Source organism: Castor canadensis, chromosome 3 (genome assembly GCF_047511655.1).
Source record: "Castor canadensis chromosome 3, mCasCan1.hap1v2, whole genome shotgun sequence".
Lineage (NCBI taxonomy): Eukaryota > Metazoa > Chordata > Mammalia > Rodentia > Castoridae > Castor > Castor canadensis.
Window position 1 is genome coordinate 115,852,541 of NC_133388.1, and position 20,559 is coordinate 115,873,099.

General features: G+C 37.0%; 1 protein-coding gene across 1 annotated transcript in view; it reads right to left on the reverse strand.

The window, feature by feature from the left end:
• The window catches only part of Pxdnl (peroxidasin like), a 141,473-nt gene that overhangs the window by 100,945 nt on the left and 19,969 nt on the right, over positions 1 to 20,559 (reverse strand). Inside the window, 6 exon segments of the mRNA XM_020187732.2 lie at positions 1,645 to 1,757; positions 9,055 to 9,213; positions 10,795 to 10,911; positions 14,815 to 15,081; positions 18,845 to 19,014; positions 20,217 to 20,334. Coding sequence (XP_020043321.2) covers positions 1,645 to 1,757; positions 9,055 to 9,213; positions 10,795 to 10,911; positions 14,815 to 15,081; positions 18,845 to 19,014; positions 20,217 to 20,334 — 944 coding nt within the window.

Consider the following 20,559-nt stretch of genomic DNA (forward strand, 5'->3'; position numbering starts at 1 on the left):
ATCAGAGTAGGCAAGGGGCAGAGCTGCCTCTTCCCGAAACACTCATAAGGGACCTACAGATAGGAGAGATTTTTTTCAAAAGAATCCACACACCAACAATGGTCAGTAGTAAGCCAGAATGAAGTTAGAGTGGACAGATGTCTCATAAGTCTGCAGATTCTCACAACTGCCTTTGGCCAATGCTAGAAAACGAGTTCAAGATGCTAGGTCTCAAGAAGCTGAGAGTAGGGGTGAAAAAGCAGCAGGGGCATGCCTGGTAGAAAGGCAGGTGGAACAAGACCAAGTGTGAGCTGAGTAAGAGGCAACCAGATGACATGTGCAGGCCCAGAGGGGCTTTCCCTCAGCGTTACCCACTTCCCTCCCTCTGCCTGGACCTCCACTACATCTTCTTCCCAAAGTTGGTCCTTTCCCTGCCTCCTCCGCACCTTCAGAAGCCCCCAAGCTGAATTCACAGCTCTGTACTTTTTGCTGAGTCTGAGCAATCAGATAGCTTTCCAATAAGTCTCTCATCTGGCTGTGTCAGGCAGTTTCTAGTGTTTGTAGCAAGGTATCATAATGCATTATGCTTCCAAACTTGTAAACAGAAAAGGATTGCTATGAAGGTTAAGTAGGATAGCGAATGAAAAATGTTTAGCACGTAGTCATCACTCAACCAATTTGTGATGAGAAGCTATCTTTTGGAAGGTAGACTCTGGGATATTTTGCTGATATGGGTAGATGATGAAGCATTTAATAGAGTATCAAATAAGGCTTTAGATACTGATAAAAATATATGCTTATTGTACTTCCTATTTTATCATAAAATATTTGAATAGAGAGTATTAAATGAGAGTTTATAAAGAGCATCTGGAGTGAGGGAAGACTGTAGGCTACTGAACTTACTCTTTACAGAGGACTACAGCATGATGCTCACTGACAACATGGAAGACATGAACCGTCGCTAGCACAAGGCCTGTGGCCATATGGCAACAATGAAATAAGCCACATGGCTCTGAAACCTTTCACATAGTGCATTTTGTCACAATTTCCCATAAAACCTGACATTCAATATGTGCAGATTGACTTTTAAGAACACTAGAATCTCAGACCAATCATTTCATTTTGACAAAAAACTTAACATGAAAAAAAGCAATTGTGTTGAAAGAATATGGCTCAAAGAACCAAAGGAAGTAAGATATATAAATAAGGAGCTTTATATTTTCAAAGCCATTCAAGTTTCAAATCAAGTACTTTTTTTCATGTTCCTTTAATACCAAGCTCTTCATTCCTTTCTTGTTTCAGCTAATGACCTACTTTTAATCCATTGCTGAGTTATTAATTTACAATGGTTTCTTGTTAGCCATTACAACTCTTCATTTACATATGACAAAAGCAGTTTCCCTAAAGGAATTTAGTTATGCTTATGAAGTTTTTATCACCAAGCAAATGAGCAAGGATAGACTTTATCAAAGCCCTGAGACAAAATTAGATACAGTCACTGAAGAAGAAGAACCAGGAAATAAACCTGCTGCAGTGTAAGAAGTATTACTTGCTAACAAAAATCACAATAGCAATAAATCAATAGGAGAATCATTATCTCAGTTTCAGTGGGTCAACACACCACAGGTGTTTTTAATATTACTGTATTTTTGGTTGAGATCTTGCCTTATTCCAAGTAATAATGGGCTGCGGTTCTCCTTGAGCAAGACATGGAATGTTTACATCCCTTCCAACATCTATGCTCGCATCCCGAGGAGGCTGAGTAAACACCGGGAGAGCTGTGGAGATGAGCCAACATCACATTGTTTCAGTGTAATTTCGGTCAATATGTGCCAGCTTCATCAAGCAGTATAAATCGGACAGTCATAGTTTAAAAAAATCAATTACATGGACATCTGGGAGAACAATAATCATCGAACCAACCCAGGCTGGTGATAATTAGAGCAGGGATGAGAGCAGGAATAACAAAAGAAGCTGCACACATGCTTTAGCCACAGTGGTAATAAGTTATTTCTCTAGCTGAGTAGTGGGTACAAGGATTTTCATTATTTTTTCTTAATATCTTTTGGTAAAACTGAAATAAAGCTATATGGTGACATCAAAATTTATTTTTGGCTAAGAGAAAAAGATAGCCTTTTTAAAGTGAATGTCTTATTTTTCCTCAAAAAACACACACTACTTTCACTCAATACAAAACAGACAAAACAGATCACTGGAATAGTTCTATAAAGATTAAAGAAATGCAACTGATAATCTTTAAAACTCCACAGAAGGAAATCTCCAGGGAAGAATTAAAATAATTTTATTGGAGAATTCTGCCTAAAATTTAAAAACAAAGTAGCACCAATTCTTTATAATCCTTTCCATACAATAAAAAGTCAGAAAATTCTTCCTAATTCATTTCAGGAGGCAGACCCTAATAGCAAAAGCAGGTAAAGATAGCACCAAAACCAGAAAGAACTACAGACCAATATTTCTCACACATATTCACACGAAAGTCATCCACAAAGAACTGGTAAAAAGAACTTGTCCACAAAAAAGTTTTATACACCATGACCAGAAAAGGTTGATTCTCAGGATGCAAGATTGGTTCAGTATTTGAAAATCAATCAATCTCTTCCACCATTTTAACAGCAGCAGAAAAGTCACATAAGATACCAATCAATTAATAAAATATGTTTCACTACATTCAACACTCATCTATGATTTGAAAAACACTCTCAGAAGGAGATGACAGCCTATACATCTTGAGAAAAAACATGTCCAGAGCATACTGTAAACAATGAGCAGATACTTCCCATCAAACAGGAAAGTGAGGCACGACTTCCAGTTCACTTCACCCTGATCCAGTTCAATGTTGGAAAGTCTAGTCAGTATATATGACACAGGAGACAAATAGACTGGAAAAGAAGAAATTAAGCTGTGCCTATTTTCAGAAGACACTGTTGTCTATATTGAATATTCTGAGAAATCTAAAAAACACTCCAAACTTCAGTTCTGTCAAAAAAAATTTTTTTAAATTCCAAAGTGAATTTAGCAAGGTCACAGAATATAAGATGAAAATTAATCAGACAAATTGTATTTGTATATTCAGTGAGCACAGAAATTTAAAACAAAAACATTTACAATTGCTCAAAAGCATGGGATACATAGGTATGATTCTAATAAAACAGTTACAGTACTAGCATGCTGAGAACTACAAAATGCTGATGTAAGAAATCAAAGAAAATCTAAATTTGAATAGACATGTATTCATGGATATTAAAGTTATCATTTCTTCCCAAGTTGATATACAGGCCTAATGCAACTTCTATTAAAATCCCAGCAAAATTTTTCAGAGATACAAGCAAGTCCACTATAAAGTGTGTTTAGAAATGCAAAGGAAATAGAAAAACTGAACAAATTTGATAAAGAAGAATAAGGTGAGTATAATTAGCCTTGTAGATTGTGAGACTGAGAATACAGCTATAAAAATCAAAACTGTGCACTGTTGAGGAAAGAGAGGACACAGACACATAACACACCAATGGAGGGGAGGGGAGAATCCAGTGACAGACCTGCACAAACACACAACTGATTTTGACACAGGTGCAAAAGCAATTCCATGGAGGCCTTTTAACAGTTGGGGCTGGAGCAACTGAATAACCATAGACAGAACAATCAATCTTTTTAACTTTGTTTGTTTGGGGTTTTTAGAAACAAGATCTCACTACATAGCCCAGTCTGGACTATCCTCCAGTCTTAGCCTCCTGAGTGCTGGAATTACAGACATGTGCCACCATACCTGGCAGAAAAATCTACACTAATTCCCAACCAGCATAATAAATTAACTTTTTCCCTAACTGTATTCATTATCTTTGCTATTTTCTAATTGATCTTTCTATTTTCCTTATTGGATTTTTCATACATTAGAGATCTCAAAAAAGTACTTGTCACTTAGATGTGTTGCAAAGATCTCTCTGTGTCTGACAGATGAGATGAAGGTCTGAATTTTAATGCAGATGTCATTATTAATTTTTTCTTATAGGTTCTTAGTTTTATCATTGGTTTTTCAAAGTCTTCTGTGCTATTATCCTAAGATGTTTACTTCTTTCTCAAAAAAACAAAACATCTGATTAAAAAATTAAAGTCATTCTTATCTGGAATTGATTTGGGGGAACAGGGTGAGGAAAGAATGGGATTTCATGTCTTCCCTGTGGACAAACAGTTTGCCAGCACAATTTATTGAGAAGACCTAGTTACCACAGTCACGAGCAATGCTACTGCACAGGGCTCTACTTCTGTTCCACTTGTCGGTCCCCGTGCCAATGGTAGAATGTGTACTCTCTGATACATATATTGCATCCTGCATTTTGGATCATCCTCAGGTCTGCTTTTTCACTTGCATTTTAGACCCATCCGTTCATCATCCACCAACACCCCATTTAGGATTTTGATTAGAATTGCTTTGAGCTATAAATCAATGTCAGAGGATTAACACATTTCAGCTTCTTTTTAATAACATTTGATCCTTTTTCTACACTGTTCTTGCACATATTTTGTTAGATTTATTTTTAAGAAATTTATACTTTCCATTTTAAGGACTATTACTTTAAAAATAAAATTAAGCATGCTGTCTGTTGCTGGCATATAGTATGGGAAATAGTTTTCACTGTTGACATCATAGTCAATAATCCTGTACTCTTATTTCTGATTACTTATCTGTTTATGGACTGTGTATTAGGAAACTTCTATTATACATAAGTAATAAAAATGTATGTATTTCTTCAAAAGCCATAACATTTGTTGCTATTTCTTATCTTTTTGTCCTGGCTAGGATTGTCCATCACAATGAGTAAATGCGATCTTTTCTCTAATTTTAAAGAGAATATTTATAACACTTCCCCTTGAAATATATGCTTTCTTACAATTTCTTTTACTAATAATTTTTTGTAGAAAATATTTTAGTTGTTTGTTTACATATGGCTAAGATATTTTTCTAAATAATAAATAAGTAGAAAATTTAACCAAATGTTTTCTTTGCATCTATTAAAACAATAATTGATCCCCTATTAATGCAGTATGCTCAGTGGATTTGTATGGACAACGTTGTGCATAGAAACTACTCAGCACTTTTTTTTCTCGTAATGTCCTTTAACAACCACAGTTGAGCAGGATCTCTTCTGCTATACTCTGGAAGAGAATATATAAGTTAATATATGACTGCCCTGCCTTTTAGCTTAGAATATTTGTAGAATCCATCTGTAAATTAACTGCTAGGTTTTTTTTTGCTCCTTTCTTACCTTTCATTTAAGCAACTGTTAATTTTCTGATCCTATACTTTTAGTTTTCTAATTTGAAATTAATAACCATATTTTTATTATTTGCTATTTACCCTTGTTATCTCTGACATTCATTCTTTCAAAAGCCTAAGATTAGTAGATTGACCAACTTATCAACTAACACCTCAAATCAGGTACACAAGAACATTATAGCAACTTAATTTCAATAACCATTGTCCAAACGGATACTCCATTGTTAAGTACCACTTATTAGGCAATATAATATCTCAATGGCTGTTGTTATTATTGAATGCAGAGAATATTTTAATGTTAACTATGTGTTCACCAATTTCTTTGTTCACTTTGCATTCTTTTGGAATCTCAGTCATTGTTTTCTTCTTTAAGAATTATAACCTTGAGAATTTTTTTAGCAGCATTATTGTTGGCAAACTCTCTGATTGACTGAAAATATCATTACTTAGCCTTTAATTTTATAATTCTTATAAGATTTTGATAAGTATTCAATGCCAGATTTAGCAATATATTATTTATTTTGCTTAACACATATATATATATTATTTATATTTAGCAATATATTATTTATTTTGCTTAACACATATATATGTATATATGTGTATATATATATATATATATATATATATATATATATATATATATATATATATATATATATATGATTTCTTCCTAGCTTGGCTCTAGCTCATTATTAGCTAATGGCTCTCCAGTGCTGTCTACCACTCATTCTCTCTATCCTGAGACAGAATATCTGCTTCTCCTCTCCATCTGTCTTAACCTTGCTTGCATATTTTACACTTCCATTCTGGGTCACTAATTTTTAAGCATTCCTAATTTACTATTTAGCATAGTTTTAAAAAATTAATTACTTAGTTTTTTATTTGGAAAACCCTTACGTGTTTTTCTTATTCCTTTGTATTTGTTAGCTTCCAGCTGTATCTCCTTGTTTTTTGATAAAGTTTACTTCTGTAAACATTTCACATGTCATTATAATATATCTTTTTATTCTAATATCTAACATTCTTAAGGTTACATGTTTATTCTTTTTTTTGTTGTTGTTCATTCTCATATTTTCAGGGATGGTTTCTTAGCAACCTTTCACTGAGTGGATGGAACCTGACCTTTGTCAGCTTCTGCTGTAGCTCTCTCTGTTTGTGTGCCTCATCAGCTCACTGCTGGGATCTGCCTCTCTGAGGGGGTCTCTGACTAGCCTCTTACACCACCTCGCCAGTGCTCTACATCTCCCTATCTGTCATGACAGGGTCACCCTTTCCATTCTTCTGTGCATTCCTCTCAACATTCTGATGTGAGATCAGCCCACCTTCTTTTTTGCCATTTTGGTTGATCACATCTTGGAGAAAAACTCCAACCTACTTCCTGTTAGCCTATGCAAACAAAAATTACATTTTCTTTTTTTTTTTTTTTAATCTACATGGTTTTTTTTTTTTCTTTTTTTTTTTTTCATTTTTCTTTTATTATTCATATGTGCATACAAGGCTTGGTTTATTTCTCGCCCCTGCCCCCACCCCCTCCCTTACCACCCACTCCACCCCCTCCCGCTCCCCCCCTCAATACCCAGCAAAAATTACATTTTCATATAGGGAATTATAAAAATATTTTTGGCATCAGAACTTTTCAGAAGTTCTACCCCGATACTGCAGGAGCCCACCTAATTATCTATCACTTAGTCTGGATTCTTGCTAATTACCCATGTGCCTTCACCTTAAAGCATTTCTCCATTGGTATTCCCTTGTACTCTCATCCATGAAGACCTGTTGACTAATGCCCTGCTGCACTCCTCTCTGCTTCATGCCACCACTGGAATTCTCCACACCTCTGTGATCTGCTCCCACTCTTGTACTATGTCTAACACTGTTTGAATACAGACTTGTATGCCTACTGCTTAGCATCTTCACTGAGAATTGTTTTATTCCAAACATGTCCAAGAGTAACCACTTGGCTGTGCCCCAAGGCCATTCCACACTCAGGAACTAGCAGAGTTTTAGTCCATAGGCCACTCTCTTCTCCAAGTGCCAGCAGCATGACATCTACTCTCCTTGGCCAAAACCCCAAACCTCATTTGGCTCTTGCATGATCCTCCCACAGCCTGACTCACCCCAGGAAATTCTCATCCTCTCTCACTAAATCATAGACGCAACTGCGCTTTGAAACATGCCAAATTCTTTCCCTTCTCAGGGACATTTTTTGACCTTAAAATGTGATATGTGTCCCCACTTGATGGAGGCCTACACATCCTTCAGCAAACCTGCTAAATTTTGCTTTACTCAAACCCTCCCCAACCACTTTCTCTAGATGAAAGGTCCTGATAAAGTTTTTGTTTTGTTTTGTATTTTGGTCCCTTGTCTTGCTTGGCTTCTTCATCACACTGTCACTCTCTGGCATGCTAAAATCGCCTCAAGGAATTAGTAGATAAAGAAGAAAAGAATTCTTATTCATAATCTCATAGGTAAAATGATTCTACCTTTCATTCTTTATCTTCTATGCTTTGTTTATTATTATTTTTTTTCTGTTACTAGGGATGGAATCCAGGGCCTTACATGTGTTAGGCAAGTTCTACCAACTGAACTAGACTCTCAGTCCCTTTTCTTTCTTTCTTTTTCTTTTTTTTGCAGTATTGGAGTTTGAACTCAGGTCTTCATGCTTGCTAGGCAGGCGCTCTATCACTTGGACCACACCTCCAGTCCTCTCCTATTTTTAAACTTATTAATATAAAAACCTCCTGATTTTTAAGTCATAGTTGAAAACTAATTCAAAAGCAGTTTGAAATATTGTACAAATAAGTTTTTGGTATTTCCTGTTAGTCAGAAATGGGCTTTTCCAAGACATTTCATTCCCTTTCATCTTCCCATATTGTATTTTCAAGTCTTCTCACACCTTTGAGTTGCAATTTGCACCCCCTGCCTGTGATACCCTCTCCCTTCATTAATCTCAATTAAACCTCCATTAAAAAGTAAGCATGTGATAGGTTTAAAATAAAGTGGAGAAGAAATTCTTAATAGAGCAGGCATGAACAGCAGTTGCTCAGTGCAGTCCTTGTCTACACTTAGTCGTCATGAACACCTCCTTATTCCTGCGACTTTCCTCACATATCATTACATGTGGGAGAACTGTGTTTCTACTTGTCATCTATTCCTGTCTACGTGTGTGTTACTCTGAATTTAGATGCACAAAAATAAAACTAATTATACAAAATATATGTGTATATATAAATACATAAAGAAAACATGACCTAAAAGAAAACATGAACTAACTTTTAAAGACAACTTTATATTGACACTAATAAAAATAAAATATTAAAGTAAAAAAATTATACAAAACATTCATTGGAAAAAAGTATTAAATTAGTAGTTTTTTTTTCTTTTTTTGGCAATCCTGGAGTTTGTTCTCAGGGCCTCGAGCTCTTAGGCAGATGCTCTACCACTTGAGACACTTCCCCAGTCCTTTTTGCCTTAGGTATTTTTCTAATAGGCCTGGGGCTGGCAAAATGATCCTTTTATTTATAACTTCCATGTAGCTGGGATGACAGGTGTGAGTCACCAGGCTTGGTTTGTTGGTTGAGATGGGATCTAGTGGTCCTTGAACTATGATTCTCCCAATCTCCAACTCCTGAGTAACTAGGATTACAGGTGAAAGCCACCACACCTGGCTTAAATTAGTAATTTCTTAGATTTTATACAAAATTTGTAAGAATCTAAGATCAATAATATAGAAAATGCTCTCTCTTCAGGATTTGAAGATGGATCATAGCACTTACTACCTTTGGGTTTTACAGTCAACTGGACAGATGCTTTTCTCACCCCCAGCGGACTGACTGCATGACATTCATATGGGCCCTGATCATGCAGTGCTGCGTGGTCAATTCTCAAGGTGCCTGAGAACAGAACCGTGTACCGACTTTCCAGAGGGAGCTGCCTTCCTGCAAAGAAAGAAAGAAAATACTTCGTACAGGATTTGTGTGGTGCAAAGAGCTAGAAGCTAGAACTGCATGACTGTCCTGGGTCAAGGTTTTCAGGAAATCCTTGGTGCCTGTGTGAACTGTGATAGCTCCTCCCTACCCTGCATTCCCACAAACATGGCACCGACCTTGACTTGTCCCCTCAGATGTCCTCTCACCAGAACAAGCTGGGCTTCCTAATGAATTCCCCCACCTTCATGTTTGCCCCTCAAAGTCTTTTCCCCAATTATGATGTGAATTTCAGTGCAAATATGATCATTAAGTACAAATTTCAAATAACTTCTTAACATTTCTTATCATGAAATTTGTACTGTGATACTATTGTAGTGTAATAATGTTTGTATTGTGTATCACAATATTTGTATTATATTAAAAACCTTAGTGAAGTAGGACATTCAGTGTAGGGTGCTTTTGTGACACTCTTGCTGATAATCCTCACAGCTCATCACCCAGGCCATCATTGTACTTCTTACTTCTAAGCTTATACTGAACCTCTGAATCTTTCTCAACACTTTATTGCTTGTGGTCACTAACTATTAAATGGGGGTAGTCATTCTCAACTATTTCAGTGAAAACTTGTACTTTATCAAAGGCCTTGTTATAGATGGACAAAGAATAGTTAAACTTTCTTGACTGTGCACAGCCTGCCAGCTGCTTTTTTAAATGCCTAAAAATATAAATACACTCAAATCTATCTCCATAACCACCCTATGATGTAGGAAATTCCATCATCCCTTACCACAGAGATGAGGGAACTCTAGTAAACAGCAGTTAACTTACTTGCCCAAAGTCACACTCACAGTTAGTAAAGGAAGGAGTGGGGCTTGAATCTAGCTTTGCAGCAACCAGGTACCAACTAGAGTGAGCTTCCCAAACTCCCTAAGACTGAAGTGAAAATTGTAATCAAAGAATTTGAAGACGCAGTTGCATTTTGGATTTGCTCCAGTACCTGAACTAATGTAGAAAGTTAGATTTCCAGGCCCAGGAGACTCTTACAGAGGCTGTCATCCAGAGGATCATCAACCTAGATTCCTAGATTCCCTGGAAGTGCCCGGTCCCTCTGAAGAGGAGGACTTTGCCTACCAGGCCCCACACTCAACGTACCGACACTTTGGGAACATCTGTCTTCTGAGAGCTCTTCATGTTTAATGAGTTGGAGCGTCACTTAGCATTTCATTTCACTTCTAATTTCATTTTGTACGAATTTTACTTGAAAATCAGTTCAAAAGAAGTTGGCAATATTGTGCAGACCAGCTTTGGGGAATTTTAAAAAATGTGTAAAAGTGCTAAGTGGTCAATAACTTCATTTTAAAAATCTGGAAACTAGGTCCCGGCGAAGATGGGCTCAGGACAGCCATCCACTCAAATGCTGAAAATGAAAATGTTGTGAAAGTAATGATGGCCTTGTATTTAACCAATACTGTTAATGTGCTGTTTTCTTGTCCATGACATGTGGATGGTAATTAGTTTAAGCCTTTTTTATAGACTCAAAAAGAAAAGGTGTTTATTCCTTCCCACAATCACTTGTTGATGTGCTGATACCTGCTTTTGTCCAGACAATGACTGGAGCAGGGTGGCCTTCAGCTTCACAAAGAAATTCCACAGTGTGTTCTTGGAGCACCACTTCATCCCTGGGCCTTCTTGTAAACTGTGGTGGAGCTGAAGAGAATGAAAGAGTGCCAGTGCGTCAAAACTGAAGATGATTTTTATAACTTCCCAGAACTACAGGGAAAAGGAAATATGCTTAAGAATGTGGTTTCCAATTATTTACCCCCAAGGATATGAAGATCATAGAGGAGCTCATGCATGTCTGCCAATTTATAAGGAAACCAGAAATGTGGACATCTGGTCTGCAAAGAAGAAAAGCAAGAGTCAGTAAGAAGTGACCATTTCTAAGTCTATGGGAGCTCTTCATATATTTAAAGCCTCCCTCTCGCTTTTCACTAGGTGCCATAAACACTTTAAACTACAAATCACGTTTGAATCATGAAATAGTTTTCTCCAAATTTTCACATGCAGAATAAAATTTGAAACAAATTGCCCTATTAATTTCAGAAAGAAAAACATGCTCCTTAGGATGAATGGTCCTGCAACACATAAACCCTTACCTTTGAAATAGTCACAGTTAAGACAAAATTTGGAGCTCCAGATATTCAGATCGTCATAGTTGATTTTATATGAATAACAAATAGGTAACAGCTGCATGTACAGTTTAGAGCAAGGAATTCTGTTCATGACATTTTGATTAATAAAAAAAAGAAATCAACATGACCATTTTAGAAGGTCACAGTGATCCCCAATACACCTGAGTAGTGAGATTTTCAAAATTGCTACAGATGTCTTGGTGAATCACTTTCATGGTGAATTAGATTTTCCACAATTCCTACTATCCATTTGCCATTTGCAAATACAAGTAATATAATAAAGTATGTATTACTTGGCAAAGAATATTTGTGTCAAGTTTTATACTATGTATGGATAATAAAGATCTTTTTTTAAAAAAAGTCTTCATCAACTCTAAGTAAGGTGATAAAGTAAATAACAATGGTATACAATTAAATTACACAGTCACACAGATTCATGAAGCTGCTCAAATGTCTGCAAATTATTTGTAACAGACTTCTAGAAAACAGTCCTCAGATCAGCAGGCTCAGCCTTGTCCTCACTCCACAGATGAAGAAATTCCGACTGGAGGAGGCTGAATTGAATTCCTCTCAGTCAGAACCAGTAAGTGACAGAGGCAGCATGAAAATCTAGATGATTCACCCCATCCTGATGGTCTTTGTAGAGCATTACACTGACTCATGAAACTGTGAGAAAAATGATCTTTTCTCTCAAAGTATTTGTTACCCTCTTAGATTACTTAAAAATTCCTAAGGTCACCATCTTAGGTGACTTACTTGCATGTTTACAGGGTCCTTGCTTCCTGTACAATTCCATTGCCCACCAAACTGCATGCCCTAACCCATCCCTCATGCCTTTTAGGTAGTTGAGGGAGACTGAACCTTTGACCTGGACAAATCCCAGGTGAGGGGCAGGTACGACTGTGTCAGGGATATAAGGAGGAGCCACTGTCAGCCATTTTGTGCCTGTGTGCTTGCTTAGCTGGAGAGAGCACATGCTTGCACCCTCTTGATCAAGAGAAATTGCCTTGTCAAGATTTTCTGTCTCTTGTGTGTCTGTTTTCGGCACCGGAGGGTTATTAACGCCAACAAAACTAATAAGAATGGCTTAAAAGAACAAAAATATTTCTACATTAAGACATGAATTTAGGACATAGTAAAAGAGTCATGTAATAAATGTAGGTAATAGTTAAGAAATTTAGCCAGACTTCCAAGGTTGGAAAATTTGATTTCTACTTTTTAATAATAATAATTAAAATTCAGCTAGATAATGTTTTCATAGGCAAAAAAAAAACTGTTTTACTTCATATGTTCTGACTAAAACAGAAAAGAAATGCCAAGATCACACATCCTAACATACAATAGGAAAAGATAAGTAAATAAGCAGTCACACTAAACTGACCAGCTGGCTAGATCAAGGAAGGAATTTTGATTCAGTGGAAATAAATTAATTAATTTTTTAAAAAAGCAGCCTTGTCTTTTTTTCTTAAAAAAGACAAGCGTGGGGAGGCTGTGTTCCTGGCCTTCCACTGAGTCCCACCTCCAGAGTGAAAGCAGAAAGCTCTGAGATGTGCATTTTCCTATTTTATTAAATTCCTTTTTCCTAGCTCTATTCATGACCAACTTGCCTCCTACAAAAAACACTTTTGTCTTACACTGTTGATATAAGCTTAATGTAAGCCTCTAGAGCTGGTTTGTTTGTTTGTTGGCATTCTATTTATTAGTTTTTCTAGCAATCTAGGGAAAGAGGCTTACCTCCAGGTAATTGTGATCTTAGTGTAAATGAGCAGTGAAAGAACTAAACAAAATTAATCAAACACCTCTTAAAATAACCCAGAAAGGAGACCTCTTAGAATATTTACTTCATGCACTAGGCAACATAAAAGAATCCTCTTTCATAAATTTCAAGACTAATTAAAAATTTCAACACAGAGAATTGCAAGTGACACAAGTGCACTGTGCATAGAACAAAAGACAAGCATATGGCGATTTTTGTGCAAACCACTGCAGAAACAAAAGATTGAGTGCTGTGGTATGTGAAACAAACAGTCTGTAAGTGTTATCAGAGTTTAGTCAAGCCTCAACCAATACAGGTGAACAGCGGAAGGACCAGGAACAAACTACACACAAACTGGGAGATACAAGGCCAACACAGTGTGAGATAAAAGGCTGTCAAAGTGCAAATGTTTGATTAGGCATGAAGTGTCTAAAAAACTAAGACACTAGGCATAGAAGACTGCAAGCAAATCAGAAACTAAGCACTACTTCTTTTAAAGCATTTTTCAACCCCTACAAACTAAAACAAGTGTAAAAATAATGTTTGGGCACTGTAAAAGTAATTTCCCCGTAGAGTTACAAAAGACTTCAGGAAAAAAATTCATTTCTTTTTAGAGCTAGTGTTTTCCATGATATTAGCATTTGTACAGAAAAACATAACTTTCTCCTCAGACCTGTCAATGAAATCAAGAAATGATTGATGTATTGCTACTGAAGGAGTTGTTACTAAAGCATTCAATTCAGAAAACATGAGCCGAAGGTGGAAAGCCTACTCTGGATAAGGTTCAGCCTTTGGGGGAGGGGAGCACACAAGGCCATTCTGGAAGCAGTAAAGACTCCCCTCCCCATAATTGGGCCCTCAGCTGTAGCCCTGCACTGTGCAGGTCAGTTCCATGATTCTAGGCTATCTTTGCTCTTTCAGTATTTCTTAGGGTCTAGTGTTCAGATAGATAACATCCTATGAAAATCTGAAGATAATAAAACTTTTAAACTCTAAGATATTCATGCCTTCAAGAATCCCTTATCAGATGATGAAAAACTACTACAGAGGGAACAGGAGTTTCAGCATCACTCCAATATCATTTATATTCTGCTGTTTACAAAACCTCTACACCTTAGGAGTGCATGCATGTGCGCACACACACACACACACACACACACTCACACTAACAACAACTGAAAAAAAGGGCAGCCTCAGGTTAAGATCAAAAGAGCAACAGAAGGGCAGGTCTTCTTTGCATTGTAATTGCATCCCACACGCAAGACTTACTTTCTGAGTTCAAAATACTTTTAGCATTGTGGTGCTACCTGTGGAGCCCTCAGCTATTCTCAGGCCAAGGTGAATAGACAGTTCAGTCAGTGACTGTGAACTTAAGGTACAGCTTTTCACTTTCATGGCTAAAGTGCCTTCCCCTTATCTGTAAACTATTCTGAAACACAAATATCTTTTGACAGTGGTTGATTCTGGCATTTGGATAAAGACTGAAGCAGAAAGAGAAATCCAACTGAAGCAGATTGGTTTTGAAAATTCTATTATGTCAAAAAATAAATGGCAAATAAATAAATCTCCCTGCTGACATATATGATATTACTTTTTAAGCTGAAAAATAATTTTCTGAGTGTGGCAGGAAGAACATTTCGATCACGACCTTCTGTCCCATACCTTGTACAATTATGTTGGCTGTGGCTTGAACAGAGCCATGGCTGTTGTTGGCATGATAAGTAAATCCACCATGATCCCGCAGGGTGACGTTCTGTAAGTAAAGCCCACTGGAAGTCACCACGTGCCTGAATCCATCAACCTCCTCACCATTGGTCCTTGTCCAAGTAACATGGGGGTGTGGGTGGCCTGTGGCCATGCATTCCAAAGTTGTGCTGGTACCAATTAAGACCTCTGTGTCCTGGGGTTGGATCACAAAGTGAGGTTTGGCTGAGGTTTGAGAGGAGAACAAAACAAACACAGCCAATAATAGTTAGGAAGGTTTATTTTTTTCTGTGTTGAGATTTTAAGACTATTACCTTTTACTATTTAACTTTTTGGGGCTGTGGGGTTTGAACTCATGGCCTCAAGCTTGCTAGGCAAGTGCTCTTACTGCTTTAGTCACTCTGCCAGCCCTTTTTTGTGTTAGGTTTGTTTTTTTTTTTTTGAGATAAGGTCTCAGGAACTATTTGCACAGGATGGCTATGAACCGAGATCCTCCTGATTGCTGCCTCTTGAGAAGCTGGGTGTGAGCCACAGCACTCAGCAAATGACTACTGTTTTTGATCTGTCTTTAGACTAAAATATTACATACATACATTAAGTTTTCAAAGAATTAAACTTAAAATACTTGTGGGTTTTATATAAAAATGTATTTTTAAATATCCCTTGTCATAGTGCCAATGTATTGTAGACATGAAAACATGCTTGCTCAATACCCACTCCTTAATATAAAGCAGTAAATATCCAGTTTTCTCATTTTAAAATAATCACTTTGTTTAAACACAATTCTGCCAGTGAGAGGTAGGCACTATCACTGAGAAGGGAGTTTTCTTCCCTAAGGAACAGGCTAAATCTAGCTGGTCATCACTTTCACCACAGTTTGGATTAGAGGAGCCACCTTGGGACTGAGAAGTGACAGTTTTGAGGGGGTGGGGAAGGGTGCCTATGTGCAAAGGATTGAAGAGTAGAAGAAAAATATCATTGACTCATTGGGACCATGTGGCAGTTGTCTACAGACACCCCTGTACTACTTGTGGCATTCAATTACCACACATACATACACACAAACACACACACACACAAACACACACACACACAAACACACATCCACAAGCACACACATACATACAAATACACATACAAACATACATATACACAATCACACATACATATACACATACACAAATACACATACATACATACACACAAACATATATACAAACACACATACATAAACACATATATACAAGCACATACATAAACACAAGCACACACACACTATGCATTTAGGCTATATCTAATCAAGCTTTGTGCTACTTTCAACCTGAACATATTACAAATAGTTTTACCAAATCTAAATGGAGATTTTAGACTTTCGTATAAATTGTTCCACTCCTAATAATTCATAAGATTCCCATTTTTCTGTATCTCAAGCAGAAATGGAAGATGTATCAAGATGTCTAAAATGGAGATTGAGGCTAAAATGGGAGGGTTCCTCAATTTCTGAAATGAACATGCTCTCAGAGTATAAATAAATAGACTTAATCTAATTCAATAACTGATTTAATCCAATTTTAATAACATGAATGCCTTAAGTCTATTACTAAAATGTTAGGCATTAGAAAGATAGTTGTGCAAGACGTTCCTTTCCTTGTATGTTCATGGTCAGAGGACAGGGAATAATCACACAGTCTGTGAAACTGCAATATACCACAGGAAGAATTTTATTAGTTAGGGGTACAGTGTTGTAGGAGGAGGGAAGGGCCAGGGTAGGGAAAGCTGTTGTAATACTTGAAATAAAGAATGATTCTGAAGTCAGTACAATGGCAAGTACTCTAATCTGAGAAGTAAATATTTAGAAACTTGAGAAAGAAGAGGTAGCAGTAGAGGATGGACCCGAGGTTAATGGAGGACGTTAATATTATCAACTGAGATGGCAAACACAGAGGAAAGTAGGTTTGTGCAGACAAATAAACCTAAGGTATATAAAGATTACATGTGAAGACGAGCAGGAATAATGGTGTTACTTCAAATCTCAGGGAGATATCAACAACAAAAATTAAGAATCTCACATTAGTTACTATAGTTGAATGTTTGGAAATTACTTTAAAATTCAAGAACAGCTCAAATAGAAGAGAAAAAAACTGTGGCTGGGCAGACCTACTAGGGGAAGACAGGGAAGGGGAGGGCTGTGAGGAATACTGTATATAAAGCAGGCAGAAAACATGAGGGAAGGCTGAGGACCTCAGAAGAGGACCAGGAGGAAGTAGAAAGCAGAAATGACCCGGCAGGCTGCTGCAACCCCACCTGAAGGTGTGAGGGTTGCAGATTCTGGGAGCAGCTCCCAGAGAGACTCTTTTTGTTTTTTTTAATCTTTGGTGGTACTGGGGTTGGAACTCAGGGCTTCATGCCTGCAGACAGGCACTTTACCACTTGAGCCATGCCTCTAGCCTCTGGAGTAACAGGACTCCGGGCAGTTCTTCCATCTTCTTTGCCCTGTCCTATCTGTGTCACGACCAGCTCTTCTGCATCATGCCAGCAGCCACCCATGACTGGGCCATAGTCTCCTGTTTGATTTCCAACTGCTGCCAGACATAGCTTTCTAAGAGAAAATTCTCTTTGGATCACTCTGACAGTGACCCATGAATATCCACAGAAACCTGAACTGCCTTGCGCCTCCCCCAGATCAGTGACTCCAAGCCCGTGCTGGGACCCTCCAGGGCTTCCACTGTTGGATGTGCCCTGCTCTGTCTCCCCTGTGTCTTCTGCATCTCAAGGACAATGCCAGAGCTGTTTGTCAAACTAGTTCTTAAGCCTAGCCATGATTTACAGTTAAATTATGTAAACTCTAGAATTAAATAAATTTATTAATATCTTAGTTGGCAAATTCTAAAAGGCATTACTTCTAATTATTTTGCTACATTTTGTTATTACCTCAGGTTCTGAGGTTACTCGTGCAGATGCTGTTTCCCTGGTATAAATACTGTCACAATGAGCGACCGCCAGTCTCTTCCCAACTGCACATTCAGTGATGCCATGTTTGGAGATTTTTCACTCCTGGTGGGACTGGGGTTTGAACTTGGCACACGGTGTTTGTTCAGCAGGGGCACTACTGATTGGGCCACACCTCCAGTGGTGCTGTGTTAATGACTAGAAACTGGCCTGGAACTGAGTCTTTATACTACAGATATTGCCAAATTCTGCAACTCAGAGATCCCCTCCCCAGAGCTGGATTTTAAACGTTTCCTAGCAGAGCTGTCCTTTACACTTCTATCCTGTCTCTTGACACATCATAAAACTTACCATTTCATTGCATTATGGCTATTTCTAATAGACTATAGGGTCATAAAGGTGAGAAATAAAGTATTTTCGCCATCTTGAAATGTTATCAATAAAAATTTGTCACAGTCATTGTAACTGGTTTATTTGCTTTGTTTTACCATTGAAGTTATGGCAAAGCAAAGCCTGCAGGGAGCTGAAAAGACTCACAATCCTTAACACTGGCCCAGTGGGCATGAGTAAATATTTGCAATGAATTTGTGGTGAGTGAAAGTCTAAATGAATTTCTGAAGAGGATGATATTCCTGACTGGGTACCCCTGATGTGCTCTGCCTCAAGGAAGCTAGAAAGCTGGACTAGTGCTGAAGGAAGAATAGCAAAGTCTTGGAACTATGTCCATGGTGTACTAACAAGAGAACTAAGGCAGGAAATTAAAACAAACTTCCAGAGCTAGGAGTACAACTCAGTGGTACCGTACTTACCTAGTATGTTCGAGAGTCCAGCACCACCGCACAAAGAAACAGAATAAACTTCAAGAAGAAAAAATTTCAAGTTTCTCTGTAGCCAACTGAGAAAAATCCCAGAGTGGCAAACATTTCACTTTGAAGCATCGCCTCCTTTAAAGAAGCAATGCAAAGCCATGTTGTAGAGCAAGTCACTGGTAGATACGGATGCACTTACGTGAAGTTCAGCCAGAAAAGAACAGCTTTACCTGGCAGACTGATGTATCTGAGCATGGCATTCTGTGTCTTGGCTTCCCCAGCAGAGTTTTTGGCCATGCACTGATAGACACCCTGGTCTGACTCTCTGCTGTTCTGGATCATGAGTGTCCCATCATCAAACATGTTAAGTTGATTTTCACCTTCCAGATTAAGTGAATGGCTGAAAGGATGTGGAATATATATTTATTATTTAATCCCATTCATAGCTAAAACTCTTAACAAGACTGAGAATATAGGACTTCACAAAATGCTCCATGTTTTCTGATTTGTTGATTTACTTTTATTATCTGAATAACTTACATTATTTTACTTTAAATTCTAGTTTTCCCCTTCCCATTATATCCTCATCCCAGACTGTGAGTTAACATGTGATAGAAAAGGAGTAGATTTAAATGTCCTGCTTTCTTGGGCAGCACAAATTTACACACTGATGCAATCTCTCCTATGTGAAGGATACTTCAGCACAGAGTAACACCTCTAAAGTCTTCTACCCGGGCTATATTCCAGATTTAATAGTATTTATAATTGCCATCTATTCAAGATATTTTAAACCTGCATTTATTAGGTTTTCTTTTACAAAGATTAAGAGCACATTTTATCAGCATAGGCTGAGTTTCAGATCAAAATTATAAATGCACATTATATGCCAAACTATACAATCTATTTATAATACCTTTTAAAGTACTCCATGGAGAAAAGCATGAAAATTCAGACTTGATTGTACACATGACAGAAGAAAATCAGTGAACTTCTACACAAGGAGGAAAGAAATACAGGAAAAACTTTGCTAGTTATCAATAAGGTAATTAATGATAATTAAGTCCAAGTACTTTTATTGAACCATTTTTCACTTTAAAAAATGTGTTACTATTTAATTATATATATATACACATTTTTAGACTCATAAATTCTATGTTTTGTCAAACAGTACAATGAGAAATAGATGACAATTATAATCTTATATAGCTTTCATTACCAATTTGCTTACATAATCCTATACTTTATTATTGTAGGAAAGTTGCAATGTCAAATATGAAATGCTTTGTATCTAATATATTTTAGTTGAGGTTATATAAAATTATACTCAAATTTAAAACAAACTAGTTTACCATTAAGTGCAATATTTCCTTCTACAAATAATATAAAATTATCTTAGCCACTTTCAGAATCACTGCTGTCAAGAAGTATCTCTTAATATTCAATAGCTTAAGCAAGTCAAAAGATAGTTAAAAGACATTTTTATCTCCAAGACGTTCTTACAATTTTAGTAATTTCTTCTCTAGAAAAATGTGTTGAAGTAAGACCAAAAGCCCTCTGAGATCAAAAACAGAGTTATGTCACATGTACGTGCTCGGCACTAACTTGTTATGGATCCAGCTAATCTTAGGTTTTGGGTTTCCTTCAGCCCCGCAAGTGAAGTAGACAGTATTTCCTGATGTTATCTCCACATCTTGGGGCTCAAAAGTAATTCGGGGACTCTCTGTAATATAAGAATTATTAGTCCTTTTTAAAGGTTGTTAAGTTATAGTATCCTGAGATGTTGTTGAGAAAGAGATATAAGCAATTTTAATTTCTCTCTATAATAAAATTTTATACATTAAACTTCATTTACCCAGCAATATATGTACTAATTTAGAAAATAGACATATATTTGACTTAAACCTTAATATTTGAAAGATTCACTACATAAGATAGTCTCAATGAA